This window comes from Megalops cyprinoides, chromosome 21 (genome assembly GCF_013368585.1).
Source record: "Megalops cyprinoides isolate fMegCyp1 chromosome 21, fMegCyp1.pri, whole genome shotgun sequence".
Classification (NCBI taxonomy): Eukaryota; Metazoa; Chordata; class Actinopteri; order Elopiformes; family Megalopidae; genus Megalops; species Megalops cyprinoides.
In genome coordinates, this window is record NC_050603.1 from 6,837,813 (window position 1) to 6,865,645 (window position 27,833).

General features: G+C 46.6%; 1 protein-coding gene across 1 annotated transcript in view; it reads left to right on the forward strand.

Moving 5' to 3' along the window:
- Positions 1 to 27,833, forward strand: part of dlgap3 (discs, large (Drosophila) homolog-associated protein 3) — a 132,322-nt gene that overhangs the window by 93,342 nt on the left and 11,147 nt on the right. The window contains exon 3 of the mRNA XM_036555488.1: positions 22,590 to 23,686. Within this exon, the coding sequence (XP_036411381.1) occupies positions 22,661 to 23,686 (1,026 nt within the window). The 5' untranslated portion in view covers positions 22,590 to 22,660. The remainder of the gene's footprint in view (positions 1 to 22,589; positions 23,687 to 27,833) is intronic.

The following is a 27,833-nucleotide window of genomic DNA, read 5'->3' on the forward strand; positions in this document are numbered from 1 at the left end:
TCAAGTGATACCAGGGGCTGCCCCAGGGCCCCATGGGCTCTGCTGAGATGAGAGTGAAGATGGGGAACAGTGTGTTACCCTATAGGCAATGTGTGTGTGTGTGTGTGTGTGTGTGTGTATGTGTGTGCGTGTGTGTGTGTGTGTATATGTGTGTGTGTCTGTGTGTATGTGTGCCTGTGTGTGTGCCTGTGTGTGTGTGTGCGTGCGCGCACATGTGTGTCTGTGTGTGTGTGTGTGTGTGTGTGTGTGTGTGTGTGTGTGTGTGTGTGTGTGTGTGTGTGTGCGCGTGGGCACTTGTGAGCATATGCATACTGTATGTGTATGTTCATGTGAATGCCAGAGCTGGTCTGCCTATGCTAATTTGCCAGTGTGCAACAAGGTCCGCATCCACGCACACCACTTCGCTCACCGCAGTTTGTTCTTATGATTGGCATCATCCATCAGACTAGACGGACTTGATCAGCAACATGGTAGTAGTCAAATTTTGGCAGTCAAAGTTAGCAATGGTTGGCGTGTGTGTAGTGTGTGCACGTGTGCGAGTGTGTGAGTGTGCCTGTATATGTTGTATGTGTGCCTGTATGTGTGCCTGTATGTGCATGTGCAGTCACAGTAGCAGGAACAGCAGGAGGCCAGCTTTAGCCTTGCTGGTGAGGAAGAATAAGATGCATGTTGCCAGTGTGTCTGGAACAGTGTGCAGGGGGGTGACACACATTTCCCCTGAGCAGAATGACCCTGTGGCAGAGGAGGAGGGGGGATGACTGAGACACAGCAAGTCTGAGACCCGCTGTGCGCGGTTTAGTAGATCAAGACTTTAGAGAACACTGCAACCACGTGTTGGATCCTAACCCCCAATCGTATAATGAATTAGTCATACACCCTCTTACCAAGCCACTGTGCACACACACATATACACACGCAGGCGCGCACACACACACACACATACACACAGACATCATCTCTCACTCAGACATGATCAAATTTTCTTGGACCTTGGCAAAAAAATTCTCCACAAAACCAAATTCATCTTTGCAGGCTATTTCTAAGGCCTGGTCAATTCCATTTTTTTTCCCAGACAGTCACCGTTTTCCCCTGTATTCATATAAAAGTATAGTTTCAGCCAGGTGCTTGAATGAAAAAATAAAGTGGATGCCGTTTCCTCTTGGTCTGCTCTGTTTTAAGGGAGAGGGGGAATGCATTGGCCTTGTGATAGCCTGCCCATGTGAGTCCTCAGCCCTGAAGCTGGCCGTTTCCATGCTCCGGGGCTTCTATTTTAGAACCCAGGCTCAATGAGCCTTTGTGAAACTGTGTGCTAAGATATTATCCTCTAATCACCCTCTGATCTAGATCGCAATCGCGCAGATGACTCGCAGTTGTCTGAAAAATTGAAATTCCTCTGAAATATTTCTCTCCCATCAGGGCCTAAATTTAGCATGGGAAAAAGAATCGCTGTGCTGTTGAAGTCTTTGGAATGCTGAACTCTGCAGTTGTTTTAAACTGATTTGTCCCTTTCATGGAATATAAAACAGGCTGTCCAAACTGTACATGGTGTAAAACACTATGAGGTACAGTTACACTGTGATTTTTCTCACTGTTATCTTACATAGTTTATTTACGCTAACCCCCCAAAACACATACACACAGAAAAACACAAACATGTACACATACACACACACACACATACACACTCTCTCACACCAACACATCCACTGAAGCATTGCTATCCCTACTCTTACCTATCAAATCCCTTATTGTTACTTGTTGGTTTTGTAAAAGAATGAATCACCGGCAGCAGATTCAAGGGTGTTGGATGTTCAGAGCAGATGTGTTTTGTTGTGCGTATTTATATTGATTCATCCAACTGTTCAATTCCACAGGCCTCTATCTGATGAAAGGCACAAGATGCTCAGAGAGCACAAGCTCCACCAAGGCCAATCCTGCCCCTATGTGCTGGTTTATCTGTGCTTAGTTACACTGGGCTGGGGGCTGAGACAGGGAATGGTTTGGTTCAGCATAGGGAACAGCAAGGTGGTGGAATCAGCGGGGTCCACTCTCTCATTTCTGATTTTCTATAAATCAGAAGTTCTCTAAAATGCAACAGGATCTCACAAGCCCCTGGCATTGACCAAAGACTTTCATACATTCTGTTTGGAATTTTTGGCATCGTATGTTGAATAACATGTTGCGAGAGTCTGTGTGTCTGTGTGCGTGTGTGTATACATGCATGTGTGTGTGCGTGTGTGTGTGCATGCATGTGTGTATGTATACATGCATGTGTGTGTACGCGCATGTGTGCGTGTGTGTATGTGCATGTGTGCACGTGTGTGCGTGTGTGTGTGTGTGTGTGTGTGTGTGTGTGCGTGTACGTGTTTGTGTGTGCCTGTGAGTGTTCGTGCGTGCGTGCGTGCGTGCGTGCGTGCGTGCGTGCGTGCGTGCGTGTGTGTGTGGGGCGGGGTGGGGTTGGTTGGGCATACAGATGCAGGAGAAATGTGGAGGAAATGGGGGAGTTCAGTTATACTTGTATTGTTTAAAGGACTGGCACTTTAATTTGTAGTACTTGCTCAGACTGGGTACCTGGACTTTTCATAGCAATAGAATGGCTTTTATTGTCAGTACAGCTGCTTCCAATTTATGTTATAGTCCTGTGCATGACTTTACAGGGTGGATCGTGATCTCCAACAAAATGACTGAGGTTCATATTGGAGAACTGTAGGCATAATTCTTTTTATAGAATGGCGGACAAAATTATATCAAATTGTATTGTATTTCAGGGTATTGTATTCAGGAACTCATTTCTGGATGTGTTTTACTCGGGTTATTGAGGTGAATGGTTAAACTGAAGAACAGCAGCCACATCTGAAGCAGGATTCAAAGCAAAAGCCATTTTTTAAACTCTGACGAAGCACAGCTCAACGGAATTTCCCTGACAAAGGCACGACAGAGAACCTCGTTCTGTCTGGCCTTTATGAGGGCGAAGAGCTACCATGGGGTGGAATATTAAAAATGTCCCATCAGAACAGCGACATTTCCACTTCAGTGAGTTTTTTTTCATGTCTTGCATGCTGCACAGGGCAGAATGTTGGCAAAGCAGTAATTGCCTCTTTGATTCATTGCTACATTGATGAGACGGTGTGTTGAACAATACCTGTCACAGGCTAATTACCCAATCATGAGGTGATGGTGCATGTCCCAGGGACCTCCTACTACTCAATGTGTCAGGTGTTCCAAGGTGCACTGATTCGAGCTGCTTCAGATTTCAGTGCATGAACTGCAGATGTCACTATGATTGACTGACCTCACTTGTGGTCCATTGGATAAAACTGATATGACTTTCAATTTTCTTGTTTTTGAGGGCAAGGACTTGGAGATTTAATGCAGACAGTTCTGTTCAAAGCCCCAGCGCACACACACACACACACACACACCAACCTGCTTGCTTTGACTGCCAAAATTAGACTACTATCAGGTCGCTAATCAAATCCATCTAGTTTGATGGATGATGCCAATCGTGAGAGCAGACTGCGGTGAGTGAAGCAGTGTGCATAGACCCTGTCGCACACCGGCAAATTAGCAGGCGCAGAACCACTCTGATCCTCTTCAGTCTCAGAGCCGCGGCTAAAGCCCGCTTCTTTGAGGGAGACACAGGTGGCAGCTGCAAGGGCCCATGCGCCAAATTACGCCGCTTTCAGCTTTCAGCTCGCCTCCGGTCCAACCCGAGGTCACGCGGACACTTTTTCGGATTTGCGAAACGGACCCACGGCCGTCATCTCCAATAAGGCGACGGGCGCGAGACGGGTGTGACGGCAGGGCACTCGCTTCGGCGGGATATTTATGCTGGTGCAATCAGCAGAGCTAATGTCATTATTATTTTGATTGCGATTAATTAGATTATTTGGAGGGTGCGGTGACGAGCTGTTCTGTCTGATTAGAAATCACTTATCCATGAAAGGCATATCTAACAGCCTCTGATCCAAGACGGAAGTGCTCAAAAATAACTCCCCTCCCCACCCTGCCAAAACATGCAGACCTGTATCACTGTTCTAAAAGTACTCTTGTCATCACTGCAGAGAGCTTAGCAGATCAGGAAGGGTGAGATTTCTTGGCCACCACCACCATTCTTTTGGGTCAGAGTACATCTTGTACATCTCGGAGAGGACTCTGTATGCTGTAACCGCAATATCAAAGGTGATACAATTGTACATTGTGTATGATATTTTGTGAGATAGCAGTTGCGTGTCGAGTAGGCCTTAAGCCGCAGCTGGGTGCTGCTTGCTTTATAGCCAGAGGGACTCCATTTCCAGCAAAATTGATATGGGTCTGTCGTTTTTATGAGTTTTCTGAGTGGATGAATGTATTTCCCTCAAAGAAAGTGTTTAATTTGCGTGTAATTTCCGCACAATTATGATTATCTGCAAGGGCATGTTTTTCCCTCTCCAAACATTTTTTTTTTTGGTATAATTTTTGAATGAATCTCTGAGCTTTCAAATATGAGTTTTTTTTTTTATTATTACTTATAATGCTGGAAGATTATGCTTCTGCCTGAAATAAAATAACAATGCATAAAATGGAAATATATTGCACACAATCCAGTTAGGAATAATTCTAATATGCAGACATAATGAAGAAATTATTACACATTAGTTAAACATGCAAAACTTTGTCTTAACTTTGTTTCTGCCCATTGAACATTCTTAGCATTCTGACATTCTGACATATTAAAATATTTGTTGAAAGCTTTTACATTCATTTCTATCTTTTTCTCAATGTTTTGATTTATGTTCTTTCTGTCTTTTAAAATAAGCTAGCACAGCCCCCTTCACACTACCTGCTTCGACTGCTTGTGCATTTACACTGTACCTACAGCTTGAATATACAGGTATAGGGGACAAAATGGAAAATGATGATGCTTGTACATGTTTAAAAGCTTAAGGTGATGCTAATGCTGGTGGAAGTGTTACATGATTCCCATGCACCTGACCCTCGCAAATATATAAATACAACCAATCAGAGACATCCTTTGTTGTTCAGCTTGTTGTGCAAAGAGTGCTTCCTCTTAGTTCCCTGTTTCTCTCGTGCTCACTCGCAGTATTGACTTGCCTTGAGCTGACCTGCAGTACCCTGCGGTGAGATGAAGTCTCATGTCAGCTTAAGTGAAAACACCTCAGGAGGTTATGTTTCATTTTAGACGTCAGGTTGATCTGTGACGTCGTGCCTTAATTCCTTGGTTACGACCCCCCGCTCTCTCTGTCTCTCTCTCTCTCTCTCTGTCTCTCCCTCTCTCCCGCTCTCTCCCTGTATTCTCCGTGTAATGCATGGTGGAGCAGTGAAAGGCCCCCCCTGGTGTGTCCGTGGTGACAGGTGACTGACAGGTTCCGGCTGCCTGAGCACACAGATCTATACGGGGGTGACGTGCGGTGTGGGGGTGACATTAAACACAGGAGGGCCACGTGGCTCCGCCGCGGGGTCTCTCCTCAGTCCCCCGACACCTGGCCAGTGCTCTGCATTAATGGTGGAAAAGGCTAGTGCAGCCTCAGCCAGGAGAACCACCTGTCTTGTTTCCTGTCACAGTATAACAATACAGGGGCAGACAGGGTAATCTGAAGAATAACAAACACACACACACACACACACACACACACACACACACACTGCATATAACATCTGTACAATGTTTCATATTCACAACACAGCAAGTGTCAGTAATGTATATGTATATCCTGCTGACACCAGTGTATGTGAGAAAATGCCATACTGTGAGTGAGGGAAAGTAAATGAGTGTATGAATGAGTAAGATCAGAAAGGCTCAGATTCTTCCAGACAAAACAAATAAGTCATCTTCACATTGACAGTTTTATGTTTTATTACTACTCTGATGAAATATCCCTAGAACATCAAGAACTGAACGCAGGTCGCGGAATGATCTACTGGAATTGAGCGAGCCGAGAGTTCAAATGAAAAACTTCAGGTGTGCATTTTTTTTTTAATGGGTAATTGCATGCAGTGGTTTTCAAGTGAGTCGCAGGTCTCTGTGAATAAATCTCTCGTTCACACTGATTCCCAGTCGGTCTGGATTAAGGGTTTGGCACTCCTTTTCATTTCCAACTTTTTCTCTCCCTTGAACAAAGGAGGGTGAGTGAGAGCAAGTGACTTCCTTTCACAAAGGTAACCCCCCCACCCCTCCCTAAATAGGCTGTTCTGTGCTTTCGGAATTGTTTCGTTCCAATATCTTTTTACTGTCTCTGTGTGCTTGATGTACCACAATAATGAAAAAGCAAAATGGAATCTTTATAGTGGATCTAAGCCTATCTATCGGTGGGGGGGGGGGGGGGGGATGAATTTAGAGAGGAAAATGAATGGGTACAGAAACAGAAAGACATTATGTTTTTTCTGTGTGTGTGTGTGTGTGTGAGTGTGTGTGTGTGCGCACATGTCTGTGTGTGTCCATGTCTGTCTATGTCTGTGTGTGTGTCTGCATCTGTGCATGTGTGCGTGTGTGTGTCTGCATGCGCACGTGTGTGCGTGTCTGTCTGTCTGTGTCTGTGTCTGTGTCTGTGTCTGCGTCTGCGTCTGTGTCTGTGTGTGTGTGAGTGTGTGTGTGTGTGTGTGTGTGTGTGTGTTTGGGTTCCACAAAGTGTACTCTCAAGCGTGACAAATAAAAATGCCTTGACCCAGTTCTGTTAGGACGGGATGGGTGCCTTTCGCGACGTCAGCGCCATCGCTCCGCGCTGTGCATCGTGGCTGGAAATGGAGCCGGTTCCAGCCCACATTCACACAGGTCTGGCAGAGGAGGTCAGGCCGAGCGCTTCCACTCGCTAATGAGACGCTGTCAAGCAATTCGGTCCGTGCGGCCATTAGAGATGTCAGCACCTCTGAGAGATTTTTAACGATCAGCTTTTTTTTTTTTTTTTTTTTTTAATACCGTCGGCCCATCGCACAATGTTGAATTGCTGTGTCAAGACTGTGCTGCTGGTGAGATTTTTTGTTTATGGGGTCGCTGTAGTTTAACTCCTGGACGCATTTTATATTGGGTCTGTAATTACACTCATTAAACAGCAAGCTCTGAGCATGTGCAGTGTAATTATAGCTTGTTACACAACCTGTGTAATTGCATAAATGGTTCATGCTGAGCTTTTGTGTTTGACAAAGGTCGGGGGTTAGTATCAAGAGTAGAGTAGAACAGTGGTTGGGGTCAGTTTAAGTAACTTCATCACAAGCACAGAAGTTTCCCTAAAAGAACAGGACCCCTTGTGGACTAAAGGAGGTTGCAGTTGCAGTTCAGGGCCGTGGTAAGTGTTTCATAAATCATTTGTATAATTTTTCTAATTATGTATGCTGCAAACTCCTTTCACATTTCCTTAAGATGTCAATACATAGTAGTTTATACGTTACTCAGCACTGTGGTTGCATTGTAATTATTACAGTAAAACCCTACTAAACATGCTGTCATGTTTGTACTGTCTGTTCATAGCATAAGGACACAAAGCTTAACAGAGTGAACCGTTGTCAGGGATCCTCTGTGTAATTGTACTATTTTCCGTGTCCATACTGTGCTTTGTACACACTGAAGTGCGTTAAAAGCCTGTTTCCATCCACTTATCCAGCGTGATGAAAATCTGTTATTGCCTATATTACCATCAATAAAATTACCTTCCTCTCATCTGCTACCATCATTTTGCAGTCTCCGGTTGTAATGGGATACAGAAGTGACCCTTACGAGCTCCATTTCCGCTCAGAAGCGCATCCTCGTGTCTCTCCGTCCACCTTATCACATATCATCACTCTCAGGTGGTGCGTCTTCTGTTCCAGTGATGCAAAGCGCAAGAAATTATATTTGCCTAGCAGATGCCTTCATCCAGGCCGATTCACATAGCTTACAGGGTGTTTACCCGTAACTTACATGTTATCCGTTGATTCAGCTGGATGTGTGCGTAAGCGAGTCAGGCTGGGAGCATTGCTGAAGGCCGGTGTGGGTGTGTCCCATCGGGGACCTGCTCCTTTCTTCTTCACCTGTCAGGTTCCATAACCTCTCCACCGCATTGCCATCCAGGTGTGCATTCCAGAGTTTTACCAAAGACGGCGGGAGATTGATGGCTTGATGCGGAGGTGAGTGGCAGGAGTTGAGCGTTTTCCCTTGCAGATGCAGAAGCAACTTTCAGCAGTGGCTGAGAGACAGATCAGATTTTTATGATTGCGCCGGGATCATTCAAAGGCCACACACCTCAAGGTGCTTGAGGAGCCCATTCAAAACCGAATCGTGCTGATCCCACAATGGAGCAGGGCCCGCGTGAGACGTAACAGGTGCGTTTGAGACGTGGTGTTCGGGGCTTAATTGGGCCGCTTCAGTCTCTGTACCCGGCTTGATCGTCATGCTGGTAAGCGTCGGTAAGAGCAGGGGGATGAGCAGGATCTGGTTCCTCTGGCTTTCATCCTCGTGAGAAAGGGGAGAGAGGGGCTGAGTGAGTGAGTCATCACGGTGCTGCGTTTGTTTCCCCATGAGAAAAACAATGCTGAGGAGTACATTACATTACCGGCATTCAGCAGGCGCTCGTATCCAGAGCAACTTACATGGGCTGCAATTAAATGTATCCATTTAAACAGCTGGATTTGTACTGAGGCGATTTTTGCCTCGTCCAAGGGTACGGTGGCAGCGCCCCAGCAGGAACTCGAACCAGCAACCAATCGGTTACAGTGGACTGGTGAAAACGCGCTCCTGGCCCCATCAAATGTACCGTCGTCACAGAGTAGGGCGGTAATGGAGTTAGGCACACAGCTTGTGTGTCTCTGTGTGACTGTGTGAGTCCCTGAGTGAAATCGTTCGGATGCTTGTGTCCGGTTTCAGTCGGCGTTTGAAAGCCGGATATGCGGAGAACGCATCCTCTCAAGGCAAGAGGAGCGACGCAGAGGCTTCTGCGGGGTTGCCATGCCGACATGCCCCTGCGGGAGCGCGGCACAGGATTGCTCATGCGGCCCGATCTCGTGCGGCTCTTGTTCGGTCAACGGTGAACATGGCCGTGGCTGTTCTTAGGTCACGAGCTTAATTAGCACGGGTGACTGCAGCGTCAACTAACCCCCCCCCCGGGTCAGACACAGCGTTAAGTCCGCATGACCGCTCTGCTTCGCACACACAATTTAGCACAATTTGGCACGGCGTGTCCTTGTCCCCCCAGTCTGGAGGACCTTTAGCTCCAGGGTTACGAGAGAACATGAGATCATAAGGGAAAATTGCTGTGACGCCAACAATGCTCGGAGCCTGTCTGGGGACCATCTATTTTAAAACAGAGGAGTCCTTTCCCGCTCACAGTGGATAATACAAAAAAAAAGGACAAGAAAGAGGCCATGTGACTTTGTCAACGGGCAATGGCTATAAAGGCTTTTCCACTAGCTACTGCAGTTCATAGAACGACATCCACAAACCACAAACCCTGAACCCAAAATCTGTTGGTGATATTCTTCATGGATCCATTACATTTCCTTTCAAAGAGCTGCACTTGGCCCACTGCCAGGCCAGCTGTTCAGGGGAGATGGACATTTATCAACTGTCTTTTACAAGATGGCGGACAGTCTGCATAAAACTAAATAGTTATTCTGTAAAGATATGGTCTTAGGTTGATGGTGTCTTATTTTTTATTCATGCCATACTCAGAGCCTGCTGTAATTATAAACTAGCCATGCATCTGAAAGTTCCTTCTGTTGATGTTTAAACTCTAGACTTGCTGAAGTGATTACTGACTATTGAGATAAATGCTTTTGCCATTCTGGCAAGCAGAAATGAACTTTCCAGTAAACAGCTGTTTTTAGATTCTGGCAAACTATGACCACATAATCTGATCTGTGTAATTAATTGAATAAATCAAAGATGAAGTACTCCATGCTTTAGTCACCCTTAAAGCAGATAGGTCTCAAAGAACAATTATTTGGTCCTCAGACTTTTATCATTAGGTCTCTCTTCATCTTTTCTTAATGAAATTGGGTAACTGTCATTCTCACCTCATTGTCTGTGACTGACTGTGTGAGGAAGAGCTCTCTGGTTAGTTATGTGTCTGAAGCAGCACAGCTCCACATCACACCCAACAGAAAATACCTTAGAGGAGCGTGCAGAACCAGAACTCCATTAGTGGAAAAGCTGACAGTGGAAAAAGCCCATTATGACTGTCAATATGCATGAGACACACGCATAATCGGATCATATCAGGTGCTAGCTTATTGCGGAGACCCTTGTGAAATGGAGGGGGGCCATAAAAATGAATGGCAGTGGAGCAGCTGAAGGTGAGTGAGTTTTATAATTAACACAAAAATAGACAGGTCGGCAATGTAGCATAGTGGTTAAGGAGCAGGACTCGAAAGGTTGCCGATTCAATTCCCCACAGGAGCACTGCTGCTGTGGGCAAGATACTTTATCCACAATTTCCTCATAAATGGATGACTTTGTAAAAACCTGGAATTGATGTAAGTCGCTCTGGACAAGAGAGTCTGCTAAATGCCAATAAAGGGATGCCAAGATGATTTGGATCTGTGTCCAAAGACCATTTGAGCATGTGAGGATGATAAGAGGTGGGGTTAGAACCCTGATTCATCCTGGTCCTGGAGGAGCACATGCCAGTTGCCCCGCCCCACCCTGCCACACCACAGCACTCAGTATTAGAGGTAACTGAGGTGCTCCATCAAGCCCAAACCACCATAGAATCTCTGCAATCTCTTCAGCTAACCGACAAACAGCACCATGTGATCTCTCTCCCATCATCACAGTGTGGCTATCACCGCGGGCAACAGGGGAATTTCAGAAAGCTTACTTTTGTGTTGTTTTGTTTTCCTTTCAGCAGTCAACTGGCAAATGGAGATTGTTTTTTTGGTGTCTTTTTTTTCAGAGAGAGAGAGAGAGAGAGAGAGACAAAGAGACAGCCACTGGTATAATGAGGAATTAAAAATTCTCCAAGGAGAGTGACAGGAGATTCCTGCTGTGCTGTTGATTCGCTCTGTACCTCGGAGTGTTTCCGACTTGTTTGTGTCTGTTTTTTACAGCTCTGTGTACTGTAACAATGGGATTTTGGGCCTGTAGCTCCCTATCGGTGATGCCTGGGAAGCCGCTCTGTGGCTCTCGATTCAAAAAGAGCAAATCCAAGCCCTCCTCTCAGGGCTACACGAGGAGCAGGGTGCGCTGATCTGGTTTTGGTCTCATTTATTCGCCAGAAGGTTGTGGGTTCAGATCCTGGACAGGCCCGACCGTACCCATGAATTCGACATTCTGTATCTACAGCTCCTGTGGGGCCTCAACCATCTGTGATGGTAGTGTATGATGTACGACACAATGTTCCACAGGAAATGACTGCCTCCCGCTGCTGTTTTTTGAGTAGATGGAGCTGAAATAAATGGCAACGTTCCCTAATAACGTTCCCTAATTACGTAACCAGTCCCTTATTTTCAGCTGTGATTCAACAGTAATGATTTTCCACAGAAGTGCAGAGCTGTGTTTGCTAGTTAGGCTGAATACGATGCTTTTTAGGTTTCTACATCTGTTATCTGAAGCACAGACAATCACCGCAATTGTTCCTGCCGCAGATATTACAATCAAAGGGGCCCCTTTTTCAGGAGCAAGACTATCCGGTAGGATAATCCTCACGCATCTCAGTATTCAAATCAATTCCTTTTTGTCTCAAGCACAACATGCGACTCACTCTCAAGACACCAGCTGTAGCATTTGCTACCCCTGTGAATTAAGGGTACCCAACGCTAACAGCGCTAATATCACAGCCTAAAGTTTACCCCACTGGGAAAATTTAAGACATGTTTCTTTTTCATGAATAATACAGGTTTATAATAAACAGCACTTCTCAGGGGGTATGTGTGTTGGGGGGAGGCGAGGGGGGGGCTCTTTCAAGTGAAATAGCAGTCACATTGGACCATAACCGTAACTGGAACCGTGATTATAAAATCGTTTAGCTTGCGGTCACACCAGAGCGACAATTTCTCGCTCAGTTGATTTCAACTCAACTTGTGTGGGGAGCAGGCATTGTGCATTAATCCCATGATTTATGTGGCACTTAATGGCCCTACTTATTTGAAAACCTTATAATAAACGAATCATAGTCTTGTCTACTTTAAACAGAAAAGTAATTGAAACACATTTGCTGTAACTTGTTTATTTTGACAGTCGCAGAAGGTTATATGACAGGTGAGTAAACGAGACACATTTTCCTTTGCTTGTAAGTGCTACTGAAGTGAAAGACTCACGCAGGCCATTAAAAAGAACATAAACAAGATTTTGTGTTCTTCTTGCAGAAATATCACCTGCCATAGGAAAAGCACTGTGCAGCAGGTGCAACCGAGGCACTGCAGTGAATAGTACTGATCTGATTATTGAGTCTGCATGACACTCCCCAACTTACCCACCCACATACACAGGCTGGTGCGTGTGTGTGTGTGTGTGTGTGTGTGCGCGTGTGTGCACGTGTGCGTGTGCACGTGTGCACGTGTGCATATGTGCGTGCATGCGTGTGCACGTGTGTGTGCACATGTATGTGTGTGCATATGTATGTGTGTAAGAGTGAATGTATGTTGTATGTGTGAGTGTGTGTGCACGAGCAGGTGTGTGTGTGTGTAAGTGTAAATGTATTTTTGTGTATGTGTGAGTGTGTGTGTGCGATACGTGTTAAAATGTGTATTCGAACTTAGCATTGCTCCCTTGGTGATGTACCTTTATGGTTTGGCTTGTTACAATGTAGCTTTCCTAGCATTTCCTGCTTAGCCTTGTTGACTTTCCAAGACAGAGGTAACAAAATGTAACACTGAACATCAGATGAGATGAGATGAGACCACTAGAGCTGAAACACACCCACAGAGAAATACACACTCACTCCAGTGTCCTCTCAGGCAATGTTTTTCCCTGTGAGGAGCAGGAGTAGTAGTAGGCGGAGTCTATTTCATATTCCTTGGCCAACCTTCTCCACCCCCAATACCCACAGTGCCTTTGATCAATCAAAATCCCAACTTACATACCAGCCCCCTGTGTGAGATACCTATACAGTACACAGTGTATATAGTGCAGCTGTTTTGTGTGGTAACCTAGCAACACTGGGCAAGGTTCCGTGCACCTGCCATGGCCTCTGAACATTACTGTGTTCTGATATGCTGCCCCTGGGAGTGAGGCAGTGGAACGGGAGCCAGGATGCTGCTGTTTGAGTGCCGCCATTTGTCTCACGTACTTCCGCATGGGGCCTCGCCAGGGAGAGAGGAAACTTTCCCTGCTTGACCACGCCTGTACATTTAAAGATCTTAATAGGGGAAAACCGAAACAGCGCTGGTGTGCGTGATTCAGTCCATTAACAAACAAGACACCTGGGCTTTCCCTCCTACTGTCCAGAAAGGCCTGCTGGGTAATGCCTTGTGTTGCCCTATGAATATGCAGGGTTGTTTTATTAAAGTCCAGATAGAAAGAAAGGAGATCAAAGGGAGAAAGGGAGGTGAAGAGGGAGGGCCCAGGAGTGTATTCTTCCAGAAGGTATGTTTAGCAGGCCTCAGCCATAATCAAAGCCATCCCTGTCTATTCTCTGTCCATTCCCCTCTCCCTCTCTGGGAGTACAAAGCGCAACAGCAGTTAGCAAACAGCCAGGAGATGCTCTTATTACTTGATGTTTGAATCCTTCAACAGGAGAGACAGAAATCACAGGACAAACCGCCAGCGAGAGCATAATTCAATTTCTAATATTATGTTCAATGGAATTTAATCAAAAAAATCCACTGATTTCATTAAGCCGTTATATGATTTGGATACACAGTGCTTCGGTCTGGTTTTGAAGAGCTTGTTGCTTTTATGACTTATGTGACTGTGAGAGACAATCTGCAGATGTTAAAAGCCCTCTTTTAATTTTGTATCTGGCCGTACGATTTCAAGTCTAATATGAAATCTGTTGTGTTGCACTCCATGTCCCTATTCAGTTTAGCATAGCCAGTTCTACTGATAAGACATCAGGGAGATCTCAAGGTTACACAGATGCCCGGCACGGGCCTACTACAGTTCAGCTGTAATGCAGAAGAGTTCTGGGAAGGTTTCAGGCTCTGAAGACTGTGATGTCATAGCCAGAAGCATTCTATGAGGTGATTGGTGGGTCTTTGGAGCCAGTCTGCCTCTATCCCCAAAGGATTAGCATGCCATTTTCTTTCATATAAAAAAAACTGTCCCACGTGTGCTTCTGAATTTTTTATTTTTATTTTTGAGGTACTCAGATTCCCCACAACACAGAGGGAGAATAGAGGGAAGACAGAGAACAATGGCTCTTTCCGTTTAGATGATTTGGAAGAATTAATTGCATCGGGGGGGGGGGGGGTGACTCTCTCTTCTGCTGCAGCTGCATGGATTAGAGGGTCAAAGTTCAACACTGCAGACGTCCTTCAGGGTCGCTCACATCAAGCCGATTCGTCAGTGCCTGAATGGCTGGTGTAAGAGAGTGGTTGGAAGGGAATGAGAAACTGCAGATCCCATTGTGCCAGGATGGGCCGTGCAGAATCCTGAGCCGTCATTGGGCAAGCTGTAGCCAATCTAATGTGCAAGCAACACTTAGGGTGCCAATTGCTTGTGTACTGTAGGTGGGGGTAACGTCCGAACTTCCACACAATGAACTAAATAGAAGAGAATGGGAGTAAATTGAATCACTGCACAACAGAGCCAAACTTGGGAATTCATTTCACCAAGTCCTTAGTTTGACTTTGCACTTGTTTTGTGGGAAAAAAAAAGAAAATTTTGGGCAGATGAGAAGGAAGAGGAGCTGGATGATCTGGTCAGGGAAAACCACAGAGCAATACTTTAAGGCAAACGTATTCCCAACAGAACCGGTATCGCCCAAGATACTTGGCAAGCATTTAAACATCTTTGAATGAGTGGCAATTACATTCATCTGTTAACAGAAGCACCCATGAACTCATTCTAAAAATAAATCCTACAGGTCCGGAGCCCTTTTCTCTCATAGTATGAGTGGAGAATCTGTCAGGCCAGGTAGTGCATCATATTTGGATGCAACAGACATTATCCCAAGTATTAAAGGAATGATAAATCATTTCGTTTCCCCTTGGTAATTCCTGAGCCACCCTCTTCCTGTTTATTCTTTGGATTCTGGACAGTGTTCATGGACATTAATGGATATGTGACATAAACCTATACACTATAAAACTATAAAAATATATGCCATATTAGCTCTCATTTGCTTTCTGCAAATGTGAGCTAAAAACTCTTCCTCCTCTAAGTAATTCTGCATGAAGTTGTGTAGGTGAACAGCCAATCTTGAGCCTACATGTGAGAACAGCCAACTCTACTGTGAGTTGTGGATACGCTGGCAGCGTAGGAATGGAATATTATTATGTGGCAGGGGGCTTTTTAAGAACAATGCAACCTCAGCCGATAGGTTATCTCTGCTAAGTCATTTATAACAGTATTGGATTGATGCTATCAACTCTTCATATTGTTAAAATGAATAGAGCAATCCATCATCTGTATTATAATATAAACACCAGCTTTAGGTTATGGGATCTTATCCTTTAAAAGAGCACAGGCTATTTCCTGCCCAAAATGCACTTTGTTTGCAAATCTAGGTCATCAGGCTAGCAAAGGGAGGCCTCTCACATTAGTTATATTATTCCTTTACTGAACACAAACTGAGACACTATAGATTACATTACATTGTTGTCATTTAGCAGTTGCTCTTATCCAGAGGGTCTCACAGGGTTACAATTTTTACATGTTATCCACCTATACAGCTGGATATTTACTGAGGCAGTTGTGGGTTAAGTACTTTGCCCAAGGGTACAGCAGCAGTGCGCCAGCGGGGAATTGAACTGGCAACCTTTTGGTTGCAAGCCCTACTCCTTACCACTATGCTACTCTGCCATCCCTGTGGTTACTGTGATTACTGTGGTTATTTGTGAAAGCACACTTGACTTGCTGTATTATACTCCAGAAAAACCTGGTAGGGAAATGTTCTTTACCTTGCTGCTTTTAATTTTTCACTAGTAGGCCCTATGTTTTAGACCAGAAGGTTATTGGTTTCATTCCTGGCTGACTTTTATTTGCTCCAATAATAACTGTTTCACAACAGAGCCTGATTCATTGTTAATTATTTTCCCCATAAATGAATGCCACAGGATACCACATCTCTTTCAGGGAACAGAGTGTATCGTGTTTGGAGTTTATTCACAGAACTACTGCCAATGGCTACTCCTGATTATAAAGAGATAATTCTACTACTTAAGTCTAATGCAGTTACATAAAACTGATGTCCAACACTATGGAAAATACTTGTTAGCCAGTACTATCTAGTACTATTTTGTAAAATAAAATTCTTCATTTACCGCAGCATTTCAGTCACTGGGGTATTTTTACAATGGCCTTCTGGATTTAAAGGCACTTGGCTGAGTCTCATCCTCCTTGATGCTGAGCAATTATGCCACCTAATACAGACAGAGTAGGGATCTGGTACTGATTGGTTTCATCAGATGTGGACAGTATGAAGACAGAGAGCAAACAGAGGGAGATAGGGCCAATAATGGGATGTACAATGGACAGAACATGGTATCGATTGTCTGAGAAGCTAGCGATATGTCCTCCCTCCCTCTCTCTCTCTTCCTCTTTTTCTGTTTGCCTTCGAGAGAAAGGGAGGATATGTATCATCCACTTTCCTTTTCTGTCTCCCTCTTTCTCTCTGTCCATTTCTTTTGATCTCTCTCTCTCTGTCTCTGTCTCTATCTATCTATCTACCTTTCCTTTTCTCACAGTTAAGGATAAACCAATAGGAAAACAACCATAAATTAAAATGATTACGTAACTGGCTCACATGTTAAGTCCCAATGAGACTGTCTGAGTAAAGGTAAAGATGTGTTAATAAATGGAACAGGCAGAACCTTGAGTCTTTTTTGTAGGTCAGGGGCCAGTGCTCACCATGGAGGCCTGTATCTTCTCCTTTTGATTTTCCATCACACGTGGATGATAAATCTCCCCTATCTGTCCTCCATGGGAGCAGAGAAAGAGAAATAAAGAGTGCCAGAGACAGGGGGAGATGCTTCCATTTCAAACAGGCAAAAAGCTACAATAGATTGCTTTTGTGACGAAAAAACGAGATCATGTTGTTTGGGTGGGTTTTTTTTTTCCTTCTTTTTTTTTCCCCCAAGCTTCTTTTCTGACGTCTTTTTTTTTTTTTTTTTTGTTCTCCCATATTCTGTCGTGTTTTCTTTGTGGGGACACAGCCTGGAGCCTACGCAGAGTCTGATTGCAGAGCTGAGCGCTGTCGTTAGTTAACCCGCCGTTGGAAACGCGTTGTGAAAAAGCACAATTAGACAACGTCCTCGCGGGCCGGAGGTGCCGCTGGGACAGGGGGGGGGTGCGTGTTTGTCTGCTCCTGCTACTGCTGCGTTAAACGGCCGCTCCTTCTCACCGGTGTTGTGAGTTTGGGCCTTTCTGTGTGTAGCAGGCTTCCTGTTTAATTTGGCTCAAACTGTCATTGCTAAGCAGAACAGCCCGAGTTCTCATCTCGTAATTACGGCTCCAATCCACCTTCATCCACCAGACGGGATGTAGGTCTTTAGGCCCTGACGTCGATATATCTTTTCTTAACTTTTTTCCCCATTATTAGTATTATTTATCTGACCCTGCATGGTCATATCTCCCTGCTCTTCAATTAGAGGCACAAGATACCAGAAGCCTCAGATCAGGCTTATCTCCAAGTGCTGAGAGTGGAGTGTTAAATAGGAACCTCTGGAAAACTCTGATTGTATCAGGCACTAATGTGTACGAGCAGGTTCAACATGGCTTTCCAACTGGAAGGCAGCTGCTCCTACCGTCCCCTTCCTCTGTAAGTGGGCGTTCAGTGGTTGTGCTCGGTCATATGGGACTGCTGCTGGTCCTGTCACCTTTAGATTGCTTTCAGCCCCCCACCGGTGTCCCCTGAGGTGTGTGAGAGAGAGGAGGACATCAGGGCAGGTATATACATGCGCGTTGACGTGATCAACCCAGGAGTCCCGGTTGTTTCCTGCAGAAATCTTGCACGTCCAGCCACCTGGCTGTCCGTGCAGCTGAGACGGTGTTTAGGAATTCCGGGCCGGCACAGTGAGGCACGAGGTGAGGTTTTTGGGCAGTGTGTGGAGTGAAGGCCAGAGTACTGAAGATGTGACCAAGATAACTGTTCAGGGGAGCTGAGTTGAGGGTGCTGGTGTCAATATATGGGCAGCGGTTAGTTTGTTTCCAAGAAATATTTAAAAGCTGTACTTTTTCTAGCATAGTATTCCAGTGGAATGACAACCTCTCAGTAGGTGCACAGACTCCATTAGCTTCAGTGACATCATCCCATTCTGACATCATCAGATATCAGATATGGACATCTCCATAGCCTATATTGTCCCAGGCACTTCCCTGCCTCCTGGGAGATTCAGTTATGCTCCTCAGGGAGTGTTATCTGAGGCAGTCGAGGTTTGTGGCTGGATCATAAATTTCATTTTTTAATGGAACGTTCATTGCATGGAATTTGCATTTTTCATAGAAGACCTCAGTGCAAAGTGTTCACGTGCACACCGCTCCTCCACAGCAACACGTGATGAGCTCAGCTCATCCAAAATAGATGTGGAAAGCATACATTCGATCTGCGATAGGGCACCCCTTGCATTTTTTAAACCAGAAACCAGTATGTAGTTTTCTCATTTTGAGGACATATTCCCTGCCTGTGTAATCGGGCCAGCTCTCAGAGAAAACACAGAAACCCACAGCTGAATAGGTTTGTGTTCTCTGAGGATCTCCACATGGAGATACCTCATTGCAAAGACTTTTTTCCACCCCTTTTTTTCCCTCCTCTCTTCCTTTAAATCTCGAAATGGAGCTGTTGGGCCTCCACGCAGTGCCACGATCTGACAGTCTCAACACACGCGATAAACAGAGACAGCCCAATTTAAAAAAACGAAAAACCGCACTCCCATCTGTCTTCGCAGTCAAAGCCGGGGCCTCTGTCGTTCCCGCGCCCCGCCAAAGTCGCTGCGTATTTCGGAGGGAGGGGAAGGCGATAACGGCAGGGCCTTGAAGGGCGTTTAGCGCAGCCAGACAAAGAGAGCAAATCTGATGCCAGCTGGCTCGGCGGGCCGCGATTCATCTCCGCTTCCTCTCTGTGGCTTTTTTCCTCCGCCGCCGCCTTCTCTCTCCGTTTGCCGTCTGCGCGGGAGGCAGGGTAGCGACTCTTCTCACAAAGAGAGGGCCACGAGCGAGCCGTCCCTGCATCCTTCAGAAACAATCCCCACCGACAAGGTGGAGCTGAAGTTTCCCTATTCAACATTCTCTCCGTGGTCGTGAAAAAAAAACACACCCTCACCTAAGAAGTTAATTACGTCCTTATGAATTTCCTGTTTTATGGGGCGTCTGTGAATGGCGCCTTTATTGGGCGAAGAACGTATGGGGTCATGCGAGAGCGAGATAACATTCTCGTGTTTTACAAGCGGGGTATATCTGCTCATTGTCAGCGAGTATGCTCGTTTTGTTCGGCTCGCTCAATGCCGCCACGTGGGCACAATTGTTGCGTGGCTTTCAACGCTCACTTCCTAATCTTGGCCCCCATTATATTTCTCCAAATGATGTCGCCCATTGTCCCTTCCCATTGTCCGATGGAGAATGAGCTTAATTACGCGATGATCCGGAAGGTTCTCGGTGCCACCGTTCAGGGCTTGGGTGACATTGTGTTTGCCTGTTTCGGAAAGGCCTCCCATTTTTCAATGAAGTGAGGGGGCGGTTGCTGTCTGTTATTAGTCCTGACAGGGCATGACAGCTAGCTGTCAATCAGCCATCATACCCAAAAGTATGAAAAATGCATAGTGAAAAGGGGAGCAGTGCAGCACAGTGGATAAGGAGCAGGGCTTGTAACCGAAAGGTTCCCGATCCTGTTCCCCACTGGGGCAATGCTGCTATACACTATCAGCTGTATAAATGGATTAACAGAATTAATACAGTAGTAAACACAGGTAAATATAAACGTAACTAGACATAACTGAATAGAGGACACCCAGCTGATGCTTTGGGAAGCGAAGGTATTAATTAACAGTTAAGCCTTAAACTTTCACCTTGGCTTTGCACAGGACCAGTTGCAGACTACTGCCACATCAGCGAGCTGTCAGCTCACATTTAGCAGCTTGCCGTCAGCGGCGAACAGCAGCCGATGTTCGTTACCGAGCCTCGAACACGCCCGTCCCCGCCCGAAGAGGGCTCCATATGGGCCGGGGCGCTCAGGTGTGAACGGAGGGTGCGGTGCGGGACCGTGCAAGCGTGGTGGGGGGGGTCCGTACAGGAGCAGAGCAGGCAGGCAGGCAGGCAGGCGCTTAAACCGAAAAAAGAAGTAGGTCAAGCGCAGGGGCCTGTCTGTGCCGGCTCAGAGATCACGGCGGAGACGTGCGGGGAATCGATGATGTCTCCGCCCCCCTCCCTAACAACCCCCCCCCCCCAAATCTCTGCAGACGGAGAGACCGGGGAGCGAGTTTGCCAAAACCAGGCCCCCTCTCCTTTTTTTCTTCCCTTCCCTTCCCTCCCCTCCTCCTCTTTTTATTTGTCTGTGTTTCTGTCCGCAAACCTTCAGCTCCAGCATTCCCCCAGCCTCTGCATCATCAGGAGGTAGAGGGTGACTGCACACAGTGTTCAAGGAGGATCTCAAGATCAGAAAATGGCTGACAGTGATTGGCACAGGGCTACAGGGGTCGTGGACTGTTTCTAATGCTGACGCTTTGCTTTTTTGTACTCGCTTCCCACAGTGTTTTGCCAATTAATGGTAATTGGACAAGGTGCCTTTATGCAGTTTTTAAGGGTCTGTATCAATTTCTGTACACACTCGCTCCCGAAAACAGAACTGAATGTTTAAATATTCAGAGTCTATTCAGTGAGCTCATAAAGCAGCCCATTTTTTTTTTTTTTTTTTTTTTTTTCCTGGTACAAGCCAGGCGATGATATCATAGAATCACAGAACAATGGAGGTGGAAAACGGCCCCTCTCGCCTTCAGGATGTCTCTGCTATTCTCTGCAGCAGTAGTCTGTGCTCAATGACTTCATTAATCACCCGTTCTGTGCCTGCAGTAGAGTGGACTGCAGTAGCTTAATGGGCCCGTTTAAGCGATTGTTTGTGTGTCTTCTAAAAAAAGAAAAAACAGTTCAGTTGGGTGGATTCAATGACAAGCTGGTCTGGTTTCCCAGAACTGGCGATTAAAAGAAGTTGTGCGGTCTTCTTGTAAATGAGTAACACTTGGGCTTCTAAGCCAGTGTGTGCGTCTGTATTGTGAGTGTTAAGGGAATGTGTGTTTCGTAAAGCAGACAACTTGCTCTAGGGCTAGGTATCGATATCAACTATTTGACTGGCAACTTCTTGATGTTAATGTTTAAGACTTTTGGAGCATTATGTCCTTTATTTGACCATGAAGTCCCTTGATGGCTAAAACAGAATCTTGGTGAGGTTTCCCTTGAAAAATGGAAAAAAAAGGAAAAAAAATCATACATTTTAAGAATATGAATTTGTCTGTTAATTAATATATTTCAGGAAACAATGTATTTTAGGAATATATCTATGTATATTTATAAATTCATATAATGTATGGGAAAATATTTTACTTAAAGTGGCATTTTCTTAATTCAAGTTTAAATTTAATTTTAAATACGTAAATAAAATAAATAAATAAATAAATAATACTTAAATAACATTTTGCTGATTTAAGACAATGAATGGTCACAGAAGTGGTCTCGAGATCACTGTCAAGGTAGCACTGAACGCAGCTTTATTAAAACAGAGAGCCAAGTCGCCGAAAATTATCCACACAAATGCACTCTCAGTTTCTCCTGAAAATCTTCCATGACATCATGCTCAGCAGAGAAAACCTTTCAGGTTTTAGTTAATTTTGGTCTAATGACTGAACGCTGCCTCAGCTGCTGTGAGCATTAAAGCATATGCAGCGTTGATGAAAGCATCTGGTGTGATAACACCCATTCTTTATATAGAGCATATGTGAGTGCGGCTCCTTTCGGGCTGTCTGCTTCTCTCATGACATCTCAAGACTATCTCTGTGTGCTTAGAGTTGGCAAACGGTGCTCAAAATAGATATTTGTTTTCGTGTGAAAAAGTAAAAGCAACAGAGAGGAAGTGGCCTTTTTGTATGGTTTTGATAATTCCAGGGAGACAGTGAGGGAAGTTAGGAATGCATTACATTACATTACATTCATTTAGCAGATGCTATTATCCAGAGCAACTTCCAGTGCAAAAGAACAGTCATATATCCAAGTTTACATGAGCAACAGTGACAGACCAGGCTAACAAACTCCCAGACCAGTGAGTGTGAGTACACCAACATTCAAGCACTATCACAAGTTAACATGTGCTAACCTGGAACTAGACATTCTGCAAAACTAAGGGAAGTCAAGTACATACACTACCATGTACATCCCCGGCGCTATGGTGGTGCTCCTTATATCCCAATGTCTACACTGGGATTGCAATTGTACCCCTCTGCATTTTCTCCTGGTGCCCCGCCCTGACCACGTATCACACATTTCAGTGTTTCACGTTATGCTCACCTGTGCTTTCCCTGCCCCCCCCCCCCTCCTCCAGGTGACTTCGGCTGAGCCCTGTCCCGCTCACAGCGCCCCCTCTCGGCCCGGGCGGCCCACCATGCCCCGGCCATGAAGGGATACCATGTGAGCCGCAGCCTATCCCAGCATTCCTCGGGGCCGTGCCACTGCATGCCCGAGGACTGTGACGTGCCGCGCGAGTACATGCCCCACCCGGCGGACCACTACCAGGGCCACGGCGAACACTCTTACTACCCACCGGGGGCGCCGCCCGACCCCCTGCCGCTGCCTGCGTCTGGAGGGGGCACCTTCCCCCGGGCGCACCCCAGCCAGCAGCCCTACGACTCCTGCGAGGAATGCCTCTCGTCAGGGCCGGCCGGGCACCCGCCGGGAGGGGGCAAGATGCACCGCATCCCGCCCAACCTGCTGGACCAGTTCGAGAAGCAGCTGCCCTTCCACCCGGACGGCTTCCACACGCTGCAGTACCAGCGGACGGCCAGCGGGGAGCAGCGCAGCGAGAGCCCCAGCCGGATCCGCCACCTGGTGCACTCGGTCCAGCGGCTCTTCGCCAAGTCGCACTCGCTGGAGGCGCCGTCCAAGCGGGAGTACAACGGCGCCCGGTCCGAGTACCGGGAGAGGGGCGGGGGCCACCGGGGCGGGGGCGGGGAGGAGCCATCTCACCACTATGCCTCCCAGCACGTCTCCCGCTCCGCCCGCCGGAGCAAGAGCCGCGAGCGCAGCAAGAGCGGCGACTACCGGCACGAGTCCCGCCATGAGTCCCGCCACCGGAGCCGGACCGCCGGCTGGTGGAGCTCCGATGACAACCTGGACAGCGACAGCGGCTACCTGGGGGGCCGCAGGGGCCGGGGTGGGATCCCCATGCACGAGAGCCTGGACGGGGCCATCCAGGACCTGACCATGAAGACGCTCAAGGCCAAGGGCCCCCCGGGGGAGTGCCTGGCCTGCACCACCATGGCCCTCGCCGGGGAGGCCGGACACTCCCTCAAGAGGAGCACCTGGTCCACCATGACGGTCAGCCAGGCGCGGGAGGTGTACCCCGCCCACAGGGCAGGGTACGACAAGGCCCTGGTGCCCCTGGAGTCCAAGGTCAAGGAGCGCAGCTACCACTACCTCCAGGTGAGGCCCTCGTACGCGGCTAGACGAGACCTGGCGAACAGGCAGTCCCAGGGAGAGTGAGCTATGTTATGAATATGCATGCTCGGCGACAGGCAGATTGTAGAATCACACAACCGCAGAGTGGGGCCTCATTGACTTGTAGATTGGGTCCCGCGAGAGTGAATCGTGGAGAAGTGCTGCAGCGACCTCGCCGAACGGCACGTCTCTGACAGCTGTGCCCTCTCACTTTTACTGTAACAGTAAGCCCTCATGGGAACAGGTAGCCCCCTATTTCCTATACTTCTTTGGCGTTGCAGCAGAACAAGGGTTAATACACCAGACTGGGCCAACGCTGGTATCATCATCGCACTGACGAAACACAGACATACTACAGTTCTGTCAGTAGTGCTCAACCCATAGCCTTTACAATAATACGTGACATATTTGCGCACTAACACCCAGCATACCAAAGGTCTAACGCTCCTCATCTGATGGGAGTAATCCACTGAGCTTTCTAGAGCTCTCTAGATCACTTATCACTTTGACCTTTTTGACCTGCAGGCACTGATGCCCTTAGCACACAGGACACTGAATCTTGTGTGATGTGAGATATGTCTGATCGAGTCTTCCCTACCTAAACAGCACCAGTAACACTTATTACCAAAATGGATGGATAATAAGTGAACAAATGAAAATAAAAAAATGTGTTACAGAATGTAAGGCATAAATAGCACGAACCATATGTCAGTCTTGATAAGGGAAATCAACAGTATAATCTCAGTGGAAGCATTGAGATGGTGATAATCCTTATCTAGGGTCAATTGCAAAACTGTACAGCAAATTGTATTCATTTTTTACAGCTGATATATTTACAAATTCAAGCTAAGCACCTCGCTCAAGGGTATATCAGCAGCGACCCACCTGGGATTCTGATCTACAGCCTCCCGGCAGCTCATCCAGCCAATATGTAATCTTGTTAATTAATGATAACAATTCTCCCTGATTAAGTAAGGGTTAGTGCTTTGGATGAAGATTTGGATGAAGGGTTACTGGCGCAGCAGTTTAGCATAGTGGTACGGAGCAGGGCGTGTAACCCAAAGGTCGCTGATTCCCCACTGGGGCTCTGCTGCTGTACCCTTGGGCAAGGTACTTAACCCAGAACTGCCTCAGTTAATATCAGTTATTATCCAGCTGTATAAATGGATAGCATGTACAAAAAAAAACTGTAGCCTATGTAAGTCGCTCTGGATAACAGCATCTGTAGCAAGTAGCAGTAATGTAATATAATGTAATTATTGTACAATATGTACAATATGTAAATAATAATTAATGTACAGACCACCTCCATGATTTCCCAAAAAAACCTTGCAGGTGATGACAATGCTTGCCAATTTCTCCTGCTGGGCTGAAAGGTTGAACGCAGGGCTGTAGATGGCCTCGGAAACAGATGATAGATGAGTTAGATAGATGATAGATGAGTTAGATAGCAGTAGTTAGCCGGGATGCTGCAATCCCGCGGGTTGCAGACGGGTCTGAAATTGCCGGCTTCCTCTTCGGCGTATGGAGCCTCTCGCCGGGGTCGCTGTTCCGTTCAGCCCCCCTGCCTGCCGCGCCGGAGGGAAGCGCACTTTATCCGCCATGACAACCAGTTAAACGAGGGCCCGTTACCTCAGGGAAACTGGCACCCCGCCCACCCACCTTCCGCTTCCTTACCTCACTCCCCCCCGCTACGGCAACGCTCGGGTCGGTCCCCCCTGCCGGTGTTACTACGGTAACAGCAGGTAACCACAGGTAATGGTGTTCTTTTTGAAGTTCGCTGATGATGTGCCGTTGCCAGCGGTGGCCCAAGGATGTCAGGGGAGGTGGAGAGAGATGAGGAGAGAGAGAGGAAGTGGGGACTTTTTTTTTCTTTTAGATAGAAAAGAGAAAAATGCAACAGAGAGACATCTTGTACATTTCACTTCAGCCCCCTAAATAGAACAGTGCAAACCATAAAACGTTATGTAGAACATAATTTCTGTTTTTTGGCCATCAGTACCAAATAAAAAAAAAAAACAGCCCTTAACTGGCAGATGAGGGAAGACCAAAAAAGGTGGAAAACAAGTGCGCTCACTTCGTGGAACCTGGAAGGACAGTTGTGTGTAATAAACAGGCCCTTTGGTGGAAGAGTTACCATCAGTACCTACATGTGTGAAAGTAGTGTGTGTAGCAGTGTAGCATGGTGATAAAGAGTAGGGCTTGTAACCAAAAGGTTGCTGGTTTGATTCCCCACTGGGGTACTGCTCTTGTACCCTTGGGCAAGGTACTTAACCCAGAATTGGGTTGCCCTCAGTAAAATATCCAGCTGCATAAATGGATAACATGTAAAAACTGTAACCTATGTAAGTCGCTCTGGAAGAGAGCATCTGCTAAATGCCTATAATGTAATGTCATTCAGACCTGATAAAGGGTTGAGGTTCCTAATGTTCAGCTTTAGCATGGACACCAACCTCATCACCATCTACCAGTCATAGCCATTCAGGCTTATGCTCACTGTTTTTAAGATTCTGAGAAAAAGATAAATTCCTTATCCTTTTTTCATGCCACACAAACAGAGCTCAAATCCCGAAGGCCTGGGTGACGATATTCATGAGTGACGCTTTCCGGCAGAACACCGTTCCCAGATGTACTGCAGTCAGCAAAAATTTCCCACAATGCTGAGGGGCGCCGCTGCTTGTCGCGGGCTGATCAAAGGAGACGTCAGAGCGGATGGTGTTGGGGGAAGTGTGTGTCTCGTGTCGCGGGGTGGTGGAAGTGGTTGTTAGTTCGTTGTGTGAGCTGACAGGATCGAGGTGTCCTCCCACCAAACGAAACAGCAGTGTTAGCGCTTACCTCGGCTGCCAGCATGTAGTAATTAACAAAGCCTCTTAATTACTGAGGAAACGAACGGAAAGAAAGAGAGAGTGAGAGAGACAAAAGGAGGGAGTGATTGAGACACTGAAAGAAAAAGAGAGGCAATGAGAGATGAATAAGAAAGGTACAATAGGAGGAGAAAAGGAGAACATCCAGGATGCAAGTCCTTCTTTATTCAATAGTAGCTTTGGAGGGGCTCTGGGGTGGCTCAGTGATGGCAATGACCAGGCACCCTCAGGAAGCAAATGACCAGGAAGCAAACTGACTTTGTCATGCCAATGTTGCGGTGGGTTTGTTGGCAGAGTTTCCTTGTCTCACTGCTCTGAGGCACCCTGCAATTCATCAAGTACCTTCAAGTTGCTGGTGTGACGTTAGTGGAATGGTTTCCTAATCTCCCATCGCCACCCACTTCACTGTGGTGCACTGTGGGATGTGTAGGTATGAAAAATAGCCATTGGCTAGTGCAAGCGTACCAGAGGGCTTCAGCGCTTCTGTACGGTTATCATGCTGAGATGGACCTAATGTGTAATTGGCAGTTCCTAAAAGGATTATAATGAGGTGAAAAAAAATAGAAAATGGTTGCCTTGGAGAACCTTTGCTAGACACTTTGTTCCTCTCCACTGCTTTACAGCAAGGCCAACCTTAGGCCTGACCACATCTCTCACTAAATTTTGTGTGTGTGTGTGTGTGTGTGTGTGTGTGTGTGTGTGTGTGTGTGTGGAAAATAAGTGGGAGACTAGGGGGGCCTCTGAACACTCAGTCACCTTTAAAAACACAATCACAGAGTCAAATCTTAGCCAATAACCCTGCCTCATAAACTGCTGTGTGTGTGTTTTATGATTGCTTGCCTGCCTGCGTGCGTGCGTACGCGTGTGCATGCGTGCGTGCGTACGCGTGTGCTAGCAAGCGTGTGTGTGTGTGTGTGTGTGTGTGTGTGTGTGTGTGTGTGCGTGTGTGTGTGTGCGTCTGTGTGTGTGTGTGTGTGTGTGTGTGTGTGTGCGTGTGTGTTTTATGAATGCTTGCCTGTGTGTGTGCGCGCGTGTGCATTTTTTCCCCAGCCGTTTCATGTGTAAGAGGAAGGATGAGCCATCACACAGATCACATCCTGTGCTTTGGTGTTCCTGTGACATCTGATGAAAAGCAGTCATGCCTCTGTGAAGAAGTGCTTACGCTGCACTGTGCTTATCCGCATCCGCATGCCAGCGCATGGCTCAGTGGCAGCCAGATTAAGCTTACTGGGGCAGCGGCACAGTGTCGTGGTTAAGGAGGATTGCCA